Source organism: Penaeus vannamei, chromosome 13, assembly GCF_042767895.1.
Source record: "Penaeus vannamei isolate JL-2024 chromosome 13, ASM4276789v1, whole genome shotgun sequence".
Classification (NCBI taxonomy): Eukaryota; Metazoa; Arthropoda; class Malacostraca; order Decapoda; family Penaeidae; genus Penaeus; species Penaeus vannamei.
In genome coordinates, this window is record NC_091561.1 from 19975812 (window position 1) to 19988311 (window position 12500).

Below are 12500 nucleotides of genomic sequence, written 5' to 3' on the forward strand. Positions count from 1 at the left end.
ACGATGATGATGATGATGATGACGACAATCCCGACGACGAGAAGACGCCTGAAATAGCCGGCAACTACACGCTCGCCGACGACCCTTACTCCATGAATATGCCAAAGGAGATAGTCTTGTCAGACGAGGAGATCAATAAACTTATGGAGAAAGGTAGTCCCATCGCAGACGGAGCTGGTGATGATGAAGATTATTTTTACGATAATTATTTTGATGACGATGATTATTTTGATTATGATTATGAAGACGAGGAGGACGAAGAGGATGGTGAAAAAAACGAAAACAGGGATAGCGACAGCGAGGCGAAGTTGGGAGGAGAACAGCAAACAGAAGGGAAAGAGGAAGCCAGCGAAGAGAACAAGAACGACTCCTTTCTCAGTTTCCACGACTACAACCTCACTTTCCACAAGAACAATATCACCTTTTTAGACTATATCAGTCTCTACAATATCAGTTTCGAGGACTACAACATAAGCTTTGAGGAATATAACGTCAGTTCTGAAGATTACCCCTTCGACTCGAACATGACGCTCGTAGACTATATCCCTGATCTCGAGGCCTATCCTGAATTCAACGTCACTCTCGAGGACTTCAACGCGACCTACGAGGAGTACGAGAACGGCACGATCTTCGACGTTACCTTTGTCTCCAACGAGGTGCTCGACAACATCACGAAGGTTCACAACGCAACAGACGAGGACGACGAAGTCAAGGAGGTGACGATTTCCACCACTGACAGCAGCGACGACGCTGGCCGCCTGACGACGGAGTCTCCCGAGTCCGAAAATCTCAGAATTGAGAGAGATGTTGATCTGGATGAGTACAAGCGGGTCTACGACACTCTTATCGCCTCCGGACTGCTAAGCAGAGAGGAAGAGGAAGAGGTACGGGCCCTGGAGCGAATGCGAAGGTCGCTCGAGTCCCTTGGAGGCCTAGACGCCCTCAGGGGGAATGATGAACTGGCGCACCGCATAGTAAAGCGGCAGCTGACTGGAAGCGAGGCCTGCGGCACCTTTAGCAAGCGCCGCAGAAGGGACACAGACGAGCCATCCTCCTTCCTTGCCTCTCCTTCCTCCCCCAGGAAGAGGCGCGGAATCACGAATGTTGGCAAGCGACTGGAACAGGACAACGCCAGCTTTAAGCAGCTCTATAACCAGTTCAAGATTATGTGCCGGTTCGTAGCCATGGTTATCTTCGAAAAGTGATCCGAGCCAAAAGGACCCTTCGCTATTAAAGATACCATCTGCTTTATGAGGAATTTTGAGTGAATTCCAAAAATAGCAGATACTCTGCACCATCTTTGTAAAAAAAATCATGCAAAATAACATAATCTTATTTGTAATGTATGTCAAAACATTCCATATTTCCCAGAATTAACTTAGTGAAAATAATCTAAACTATATATTGAATAAACGTGTGACAAGGTTTTTTACTTTTATTTGTTTCCTTTTTCATATCTGCATTGAATGGTCAGTTCTAAGCATTGAATACTTGGTAGTTAATAGATATATCAATTAGGGTTCAAATTTTAGAATTAGATAATGACTGACCTAAAAGATCTCAAAACTCAATTTCTAATATGATATTTTCAGAAAGAAAAAAAAATGAAAACGACAAATCTAATTGAAAGCAAATAACTGTAAACACAGAAAAATGGATGATACAAACAACTGATGAATTTGAGGATATATTTATTTCAAAAGATTGTAAGTGGATGCAGTCTTAAGGAAAAATGTACACCCATGTATGTTTTTCTTGCCTTTTCATTGAAATTGAGTTTTGCAATAAAGATAGGATTATTTTTTTCATATTCTATTTTTTTCTCTCCCCCACCCCCACATACGCACGCACAAGGTCTATATTAGGGTTGCAAACTCCCTGAAACGAAAATACGGGGCAGGGGCCAGATGCCACGCTCCAACCCACCCTTGACCTAACCCCCTTAGAAAACTCACGATTGATATAGTATCTCTATATGAAAATATATGGTATTAAAAAGTTATTCAAGCTGTCTATAGTCCTGCACATTCAGAAAAAAAATGAATATGAATTTTATCGGTATTGTATCTTAGGCAATGAAAATGTGGTTTATAACACATCTGTCCAAAGAACAGTTTAGCTGCCGAGAACTTGGCAACCTAGGGGGTCTGTTCACCCCTCACCCTCCACCATTTCAGACTCTGCATATACAATACTGATTATCTTAGTTTAAATATAACTTTCTCAAATTTAATATCCATTCATAAGAAACGGAGTTTAGTTTTACTAAGCCTAACACTAGGACACGATCTGTTTACAAGAACTAACTCGTCGCTTTGTTGAAATTCGGTAGTTTCCCAATTTTCCCAAACTTTCCTGCAAGAGAACTACATCAGAATTGAACATTCATTATAAAAAAAAAAGCTTTTACTGACTGTCAAAAATACGGAATGTCCTGTGTAAGATCACTAAGGGACGCTTCATTTAGTTTCCAACTACGGAACGACTGTCTTCTTAGGGATGGTTGGCCGCCTTCGCGCGCGTGCACACACACACACACACACACACACACACACACACACACACACACACACACACACATTTAGACTTTGCATGTGTATTTAGACTTTAAGAAGGCTTTTGATAAGGTGTCTCATAGAAGGCTACTATGGAAATTAGAGCACCTAGGTGGAGTGAAAGGCAACCTACGCGCATGGATGAAAGACTTTCTTCATGAAAGACAAATGAGCACAGTGATTAGAGGAAAGCATTCTACATGGCGACGAGTAACCAGCGGAGTGCCTCAAGGATCGGTGTTGGCGCCGATTATGTTTTCTATTTTCGTCAATGATTTAGAGTCAAACATAAGCCCAGGTAGTTATCTGAATATGTTTGCAGATGACGAAAAGATACAAAAGAAGGTAACAGACAACGTCTCATGACAATGCCTCCAAAGTGACATCGAGAACTTATTCACGTGGAGTTGTACATGGAAAATGGAATTCAATACCAATAAATGCCACGTAGTCAGGTTTGGAGAAAGTAGAAATCGCCCAATATTGCAATACAAATTAGAGGACACAGTATTAGACACAGCTGACAGGGAAAAAGATCTTGGGATAATCATAAATAGAAACCTAAATCCAAATGACCATATAAATGAAAAGGTCCAAAAAATGTTAGGACTGATTGCCAACATGAAGAGGGCATTCGTGTATGTGGACGAAGATATGGTAAAGAAGATTATTAAAGCAATCATAAGACCAGGTCTTGAGTACGGTACAGTGGTATGGAGTCCACACTTAAAAAAGGATATTGACAAACTGGAAAGAGTCCAAAGAGCGGCGACAAGTTGGGCACCTACCTACCCTAAGAGATCTGAGTAACGAAGACAGACTACAAAAATTAGGACTTATTACCTTGGAAGAAAGAAGGAAAAGGGGAGACATTATGCTATTTAACTGCATTACAGGAAGAGTGAAGATAGATAAGGATGACTTTTTGATCTTGAAAACAAGAAGAACGAGAGGACACAACAAAAAGTTGAAAGTAAAAAGAGGTGATAAAGATGTCAAAAAATATAGTTTCCCAAACATCATCATCATCATCATGGGGGCTGACGCCGACGGGGGCGCAAAGCCGCATCCACCCTTCGCTTCCACCTACGAGGATCCCTCATGGCTAGACGCCAGGCAGGGACTCGGCCCATTTCTAGTTCTTCACGGCAGGTTTGGTCGATCTGCCCAAGCCATGACTTCCTCGGTCGTCCCACAGGCCTCCTCCATCCAGGGTTGTCTCGAATAGAGACGACCTGATGGGCAGGATCATCCTGAGGAAAGCGAGCCAGGTGGCCGTATAGCCTGAGTTGGCGATCACGGATTGTGCAGATAACAGGGCTTGTGCCAGTCTCACGGTGCAACCGTTGGTTGGACACATGGTCCCGCCAACAGTACCCCATGATCTGGCGCAAGGACCTATTACAAAAGGCTTCAAGACGAGCCTCCAAGGCACAGGACAATGTCCAGGTTTCGCTACCGTATAGCAAAACTGGCATTATCAGGGCCTTGAAAACCCGTAGCTTGGTCCTTCTGCACAGGTACCGACATTTCCAAATACTCTTGAGAGAGTTCATGACCCCTGCTGCCAGGCCAATCCGTCTGCTGACTTCATGGTCTGACAGCCCAGAGTTATGAACTACACTACCAAGGTATGTAAAGCTCTCTGTGACTTCAATGTCCTCGCCGCAAGCACGTACCGACTGAACAGGTTCTCCTAACAAGTCCCCAAATTCCTGGACCTTGGTCTTGGTCCAGGAGACCTCTAGACCCAGGGGCTTCGCTTCATTGCTAAATGCATCGAGAGCCGCCACTAGGGTTTCCAAAGACTCAGATAGAATGGCAACGTCATCAGCAAAGTCAAGGTCTGTAACCTTGATATTGCCCAGCGTTGCCCCACAATGACTTTGAACAGTAGCTCTGCCCAGTATCCAGTCCATGCAAGTGTTGAAAAGAGTTGGTGCAAGGACACAGCCTTGCCTCACTCCTGAACTAACAGGAAAGAAGCTCGACAGGCCCCCACCACACTTTACAGCACTTTCAGTACCAGTATACAGGCTTGCTATTAGTCCAATAATCCTTGTTGGTATTCCTCTCAGCCTCAGGATCTCCCAAAGTGACTCCCGATGCACCGTATCGAACGCCTTCTTGAGGTCGATGTAGGCTGCAAGCAGCCCACGCCCGAACTCACGACGGCGCTCTACAATGACTCGAAGCGCGAGGATACGGTCTATTGTGGACTTACCAGGAGTGAATCCGGATTGCACCAGTCTCTGGTGCCTCAGTAGATGGTCTCTGATACGTCTCAGAAGGATGTGGGCAAGAACCTTGCCTGGTACACTGAGCAGTGTGATGCCTCGGTGATTGCTGCAGTCCCAACGGTCCCCCTTCCCCTTCCAGAGAGGGATGACCACACCCCTCAACAGGTCAGGAGGAATGGAACCGGACTGCCAGATGGCAGCCAGGACAGCATGTAACCCCCGTGCCATAGGTTCACCACCAGCCTTTAACAGTTCAGCTGGTATGCCGCAGATACCAGCTGCTTTACCACTCTTCAGCTTGGAAATCGCCCCCCTAACTTCAGTTAGGGAGGGAGGGTCCTCACTGATAGGTGGATTCGGCAGCGGGATCTCGACACTACCCGCATCCAAGTTAACTGTTGGTGGGTCAACCTGGTACAGCTGCTCAAAATACTCAGCCCAACGTCCCCGCACCGCAACAGGATCTGAAACGATCTGACCACTTACTGAGCGAACTGCTGTCACCTGTGAAGAGGGCTTGGAGTTCAGCTTTCTCAGGGCTTGGTATGCAGGACGAAGGTCATTTACTAAGAAATGGCCTTCTACCTCCTCTGTTCCTTGTCCCTTCTTAACAGGGACCGAGTTCTGCGCACATGAGAACGGTGCAATTCCCGATCCCCTGTCAGACGAGCCGCACGACATGCATCAGTGGCTTCCAGTGTCTCCCGCGAGATGTTTCCCAAACAGAACTATTGAATCGTGGAACAGACTCCCCTATCAAGTAGTGTGTGCAAAAACTGTGCATCAATTTAAAAAGTTATACGATAATTTACATATAGCAGACGGGACCACCTGAGCATAGCTCTTCTCCCGTATCACACACACACACACACACACACACACACACACACACACACACACACACACACACACACACACACACACACACACACACACACACACACACACTCAAACACACACACACATACACACATATGATTGAATTAAATGTTCGTTCAAATTTGAACGCTGAAAGCGTGCATGCTTTACGTGTGCACATAAACAAATCTACAGGATCAAGTACACTTTCAAATCCATAAACAGGCAACACAAAAACGTGATCGAACGAAAGAAAAAAAATCGCCTTAACCCAAGCCGGCCTTAAAGCTGCCCTGACTCCGGGTTGCGCTGCGGTCATCAAAACATAAACAAACTGTCAGGTGGAGGCCGGTATCCAACAGGTGGTCCTCTCGAAGCAACGTTAAAAATAATTCTATAAAAGGTCCGAAACCCATTGTACATCATTAGAAAAGATGGCCAAAGGAGATATTTCTAGAACTCTGAGTAAAATAAGGCTCAGAATGATGTTGCTGTGTCTCTTGGGCGTTGCACTGTCTGTCTATGCTCTCTACGTCGAGTTCCTGAAGGAAGCCGATGAAAATTACGAAGCCATGTGCGACGTCAACTCTTACATCTCCTGCTCCAAAGTTTTCACGTCCAAGTAAGGTTTTTTAGGACCTGCACAACCACATAATAACAATTTTGGCATCAATGTATTGCATTTGATGAATATTGCCCTCCCAATACCTTGCTCGTTGTTGTCATGGGAGGGCTTAGGAGATGGAGACTGAGGCCCATGGTAGGGGATCACCCCTACTTTGGGTCTCAGCTCTTGCCTCAACTAATTTTATTTGGTCTTTTATCTCCTTTCCTCTTCTGGACCTTCTTCGTCTCCTATCCCATTCCCAAGGTGTGAGAGCCAGGCTGAAATGATGAAAGGCTGGCTTTGTGTCAGTTACAAACGGCCTCCGGGAGCCATAGACATGGTATTCCTTTAGTTAATTGCTTAGCCCTTACTCCTTATGGAGACCTTGAGGGATAGACAGTTTCTTTTCCCTGTTTTATTCAGGCTCACCATAGCCAATAATGAAGATTCTTTATTCTTAATATGGGCATTAAGGCTTGCCTCTTCATCAAGTAGCCTATCAAAATTTGATTTTGAAAGTTTTCTCAAAACTGCCCCTCCTATGACCAAATGCTTGTTCTATCTACCCCCCTCCTCAATGCTTACGGACAACTTTATCCATTCCAAATCACCCACCCAGGTTATTACTAATCTTCCAGAAATATTACCCCTTCCTCTCTCCCAACATTCTCCTTGCCATCTCCTACTGCACAGTCCTCTTTTATGTCTACCCCCTCTTCCTTTATTACTATTCTTCATCCTTATTGTCCTCTCCCCCCCCACCCCCACAGAACTACTCCACTCCACACCACCTCATCTTCCTCTTGCTCTCATCTTTATACTGCCTCTACCTCTGCAACCCTTTTGCATACTTAGCCAAGTGGGATCAATTCTTAGTGATTTTCCCCACAGCCCCCTATTCTGAGAATACTCTTCTCTTTCAACAGTGCCTCTAAAAACAAGTAGGCAAAGTTACCTTTCGGAGTCACTCCGAACGTTTACACCTGTCACAGCTACATCTGAATCCCAAGCTCGTGTACTATCCACTCTATGTATCCATTCCTGCCAAACCTCACCCCTCTCTTAATACTTGTACTGGAACTGTTTTTATCCACCCAAATGCTTGTCCTATCTACAACAAGGACTGGTTAGACTGAAAATTACCTACTTACCTCGCTTGCTAATTATGATGCAATGGCAGTGCAGTGTTACACTATTCCTCCCAGAGGCCAGTGAAGTCCCATGGCAATATTACCAAGATTAGCTTACATAGACATGAACTCCCCCATGAAGTTTATATTGGTGGATTGTCTTACCATGTCAGACCACATCAATCCCTTCCTGGTCACTGTCCCAAATGTTAGCATTTTGGCCACCCAGTCCAACACTGTCACTTCACAGCCCACTGCCATCTATGTGCCCAACCTGGTCATGACCGTTCAAATTGCCCTGCTCATTCATGTAAATATGCCATTTGTCGAGACTTCCATAATGTATTTCATAGGAGCTGCCCTGCCTATAAGCTTGAATGTGAAATGTGAGATAGCAGTCCTCAGATTCAAATTAGGCTTCACTCTATGAAGCAAGACAAGAAGCAAGACAACGAGGTTTTTCTCTCACTCCTAAACAGTCCTTTGCTCTGCTCCCCCACCATCTTCACAAGACGTTTCAGCATCTCCCCCAGTATCTCCCCTAAACCATCCTACATTTAATCACCATATCCTCTATTCAAATTCATTTTCCAGTCTAAATCCAGATAACACTTCCCCGACACCTAACCCTCCTCCTCACTATATTTGTCGCACTAGGCAACCTGAATGTTCCACTCCACCCTCTCCTACTACATCCTCTCCTACACCTTCCTCTTCTTCTGCTCCTCAGATATCTATCTCCTCTTCTCCTCCTCATAAGAGAACCTTTGTTTCTCAGTCCTCTTCACCCAACTCCCCTCCAGAAACCCTTGAAGACATCCAAAACCTCCTAAAGATGACTCAAAGGAACACACTACTCTCTCATCCATCCCCCAATCCCTCTGTTCGCACTCCGTCTACATTTAAAGTATTTGTAGATATCCATCATCCTACTCATCAAGTTCCTTCCACCACCCTTCCTCCTACACCCTCCCAACCTACCCCACCCTCTTTGTCACTCCCACTTGAATACTCACACAAATCCCCTTTATCACAACAGTGTCCTTTGTCTTCCATTGTGGGGGTCAGGGGGCAGCAACCCCCCTGGAGGGGGTTGCCCCCTACATTAGACACTATAGTGACTGATTCTGAGTATATTATTCATATTTTACCTCGCAATTTCTCTTGTACCTTTCATGCCTTCCTCAGCTATCAGATCCAAGATTATTGGTAATGGGGGGTTTTCCATGACATACTTTTGATGTATTTGGATAGTATAGAGTGAGAGAAATCCATCAAAATGAAAGTCATTGCGATCTTTTAGTGAAGGTATTCTGAAAAATTATCAAAGGAATAATAATTGCAAGACTGCAATTACCAGTTCTTTTCTTTCTCAGACTTCTGTATCAAATAACTTTGTTTTCTATTTGTAGCAGAAATTACATAGAAGATAAAGATTTCTCTCTCTCTCTCTCTCTCTCTCTCTCTCTCTCTCTCTCTCTCTCTCTCTCTCTCTCTCTCTCTCTCTCTCTCTCTCTCTCTCTCTCTCTCTCTCTCTCTCTCTCTCTCTCTCTCTCTCTCTCTCTCTCTCTCTCTCTCTCTCTCTCTCTCTCTCTCTCTCTCTCTCTCTCTCTCTCTCTCTCTCTCTCTCTCTCTCTCTTATTATTCTACATATGCATACACATATTAAAACAATCACACACAATCTGTGCTACTGCCACATATACCAACTATATATGCAGGCTAACCTGCAGTCTTCACACTCAGCAAAAGAGAGCAAAACTTTACATATGCATACACATATTAAAACAATCACACACAATCTGTGCTACTGCCACATATACCAACTATATATGCAGGCTAACCTGCAGTCTTCACACTCAGCAAAAGAGAGCAAAACTTTTCGGTAACCATGATAAAAATCTGATAAATTTTCTACGATTTGATAACATTTCTCACAGAGAGGTCATTCTTAAACTAATTTTGATTTATATCTAAGGATGCATCTCAGTTGGTTACTTTTTTATTATTTTCTGTAAACTGTGTCAGATAAGTAGGTTACATGTTTCCTTGTTGGTTCATTATCCACCATGTAACAGCATCTCAAAGTTTTGTCATAATGTTTTCATTTTGGGGGGGTAAGGTTGCCACATGTGCAGAATGAAAAATGATTATTGTGAAACTGTGTTATTGGCTGGAACACATGTGTTTTATCATCTTTTTTCTTTTTATGTTATGTAATTAGATCTATTATGCCTAATTTGCAACACTAAGTTATGAGTGAAAAATTATTCTAGAATTATCTTTTAGAATTGGTGTCAAATTGTTGATATGTCTTCCACAGCTTTAGCACTCTGACAAAGGTCAACAAACATCCACCATATATATTTAGGTAAAACAGAACTTTGACTGGTCCCATATAAGATAACAGATTGACAGGAAGTTATACAAGAGCTTTGCAATTTGTAGAAACAATCACAGTCAGCATCTGGCATCAGCATTTTTGGTTGGATCCAAAGTTTTAGGTGCTTTGTCATGCATGAAAACATCAGTTGAAATGCAACTTGACATACAGCATGTTTGGACATTTGTATGTTATTTTAATGTTATTTTTTATATGCATCATAAGTAAGTATCCTAGTATTTATTTAGGGGGTGTAGGAGATTAGCATAAGTTAGTGAATGAGAGAAAGAGAGAACTTGAGTGAGTGAGAGTGAGCATATGTGTGTGTATATCTTTTTATCTGTAGGTGGTTGGTAGGTGGATAGGTATTAATGTGGATGTATGGTTGATTATATGTGTAGATGTTTACATATGCACATAGATACCAATATATTAACCTTGACCTCCCCTGACCCCTAGATATGGCCGAGGCTTTGGCATTGTGGGTGAGTACCTTGGGAAGGACCACATCTTGAACCAGCCAAACAGCATCCCTGGCATCATGTTCTACATACTGATCCTTGCCCTTGGTGAGTGATAGTGGAGAAGAGAGTTTTATTAGGATAATTGCATGCTTTTCTTCTTTGTTTTCAATAGGAGAAAATATTTTTTCTTTTTCTGTGGGAGTAAAAATCAGGGTAGACATATTGGGAAGTAAGTTTTTTTTTTTAAGATCTCTTATGATTTCTTTTATTTGTGTACTTACAGTATTGCTATATTATATTACATGTGATATTTAAAAGACAGGTAATAATTTATCTTCCAGGGTTATCCACATGCACTTACAGTACATTTCCAGGACAAATTAGCAGTATATTATATATATAAAATGAAGGATAGCAGCATCACTTTTCAGAACCAGTGAGGCCAAAATGAATAATTACAATGATTATGAACATATATTTACATCCTTTTCTTCTCCCCCTCCTTACCTCCCCTCATAGGAGAGATTAGGTCCGCAACAGCAGCAAAGATCCAGCGTGGCTTGGTCTTCACCTCCAATTTTATGAGCCTCTACCTGGCTTACCTCCTCTACTTCATCCTGCATGACTTTTGCATTGTTTGTGTCAGCACATACATTGTCAACTTCTTGCTAACTCTCTGTGCCTTCCATCGAGTATCTACACTTGGGAAACTGCCCAAGAGGAAAATTAAATAGACATATGATGGGCAGTAGCTTTGGTGAAGATAATTGCATCTTACACATTTGAACATTTTCTGGTGGAACTTACATGCTTCATAGCCTCTTACTTTTTGTTATGAATTTTCTTTTGCTTTTTGATTACCACAGAGCATATAAAAAATATATATCTTGATGTATATTATGTTTTTGTAAAGAAAATTTGATCAAATTAATAATTATATCTTTTGGCTAGAGAAGTGAGAACAAGTGTGCTCCTTCAAGCAATAAATAGGAGTAGACGAGAGAAAGATTTTCTTTGAAATGCTGATAAAGTCTATATTTGAAGAAAATGATAATGCTTTTATCAGAAATTATAATGAAATATATAGTAGTTTGTCTTATTTTGTCTTTTGGTAACTGGAAGCCATTATGTCATCAGACTGACAATTGACAATTTCATGTGCAAATCAGATGAGAAGACAGTCCTTTGGTTTTGTTTGTTATTTTCTGTTTCATAATAGAGTGGATGATATAAGACGTGATAACAATCTTGGAGTAATGCTGTACTTTGCTCCCTTTTTTTTCAATTGTATGAGAAGACATATAATACTCAAGCAAGTTATCCCCCAAATAATTTTATTGGTTATGTACGATATTTGTTTGTTGAAATGTTTGTTGAAAAGCTCTCTAATGCAGGTGTTAAAAAAAGGATAGTTTGTCAAGAATGTAGTAAAAACACATTTTCAGAAATAAAAGATTTTCTATCTTTCCACGACCTTGCCTTTTCATTTTCAGATATTTTCCTCCTCTTTGCTACCTGAAATTATAATGATTTACACTGTAGGCAAAGAAGAAATACATGAGAGTGACTTGGTATTACTTTTGAAAGGGAGGCATGATTGCCATCACATAGCAGTTTTTATATTCCAAAGCAGCTGGTACTTATTATTTTCTCTTTACTTTTTATCTTTTAAAGTAAAGCTAAAATGTTTGTTAGTGTTGGTGAATACCAGAACTGAAATATTTAAATGATGAACAAAAGGTTTATCATTTGACAGATAAAGGACCTTCAGTTTTATAGATAAATTTACAGCAATTTCTATACCAATGGTTCTTAACATTTTTACTACTACACCCCCAATAGGCATTGTTTCCTCCCTCCAGACTCAACTTGCATATATACGTAAAATTCCATTACAGATTTTAAAGATAAAATAAAAATATAATTCAGAACTTGGGAATAACAGAACAGCACATGCTCACAATGCTTACCTACTCTTGGGAAGATGTAACAACTGAAGTAAGAGAGAGAGAGGGAGGGAGAAAAGGAGAGAGAGATAGAAAGTGAGAAAAGGAGAAAGAGGGAGAAAAGGTGAGAGTGAGTGAGTGTGAGTGTGAATGTGAGTATGAGTATGAGTATGAGTATGAGTATGAGTGTGAGTGTGAGTGTGAATGTGAATGTGAATGTTAGTGTGAATGTGAATGTGAATGTGAATGTGAGTGTGAATGTGAATGTGAATGTGAGTGTGAGTGTGAGTGTGAGTGTGTGTGTGTGTGTGAGTGTG

The 12500-nt window shown here is 41.9% G+C and overlaps 2 protein-coding genes across 2 annotated transcripts in view; both read left to right on the top strand.

Moving 5' to 3' along the window:
- The window catches only part of LOC113823521 (uncharacterized), a 4107-nt gene extending 2682 nt beyond the window's left edge, over positions 1-1425 (top strand). Inside the window, exon 2 of the mRNA XM_070129061.1 lies at positions 1-1425. This exon is cut by the window's left edge and continues 341 nt beyond it. Within this exon, the coding sequence (XP_069985162.1) occupies positions 1-1205 (1205 nt within the window). The 3' untranslated portion in view covers positions 1206-1425.
- Positions 1426-5963: 4538 nt separating this feature from the next.
- Positions 5964-11710, top strand: Vkor (Vitamin-K epoxide reductase). Its single transcript, XM_027376162.2, has 3 exons — positions 5964-6275; positions 10233-10342; positions 10757-11710. Exons 1-3 carry the CDS (start codon positions 6088-6090, stop codon positions 10969-10971), a joined length of 513 nt encoding a protein of 170 aa, XP_027231963.1. The 5' UTR covers positions 5964-6087; the 3' UTR covers positions 10972-11710.
- Positions 11711-12500: the final 790 nt, after the last annotated feature.

Bases quoted from the DNA above. Each gene is read 5' to 3' on its own strand.
- Vkor (XM_027376162.2), top strand. From the start codon at position 6,088: ATGGCCAAAGGAGATATTTCTAGAACTCTGAGTAAAATAAGGCTCAGA. The intron at 6,276-10,232 runs GTAAGGTTTTTT...CCTGACCCCTAG, and splicing joins TCCAAAGTTTTCACGTCCAA to ATATGGCCGAGGCTTTGGCA. The intron at 10,343-10,756 runs GTGAGTGATAGT...CTCCCCTCATAG, and splicing joins CATACTGATCCTTGCCCTTG to GAGAGATTAGGTCCGCAACA.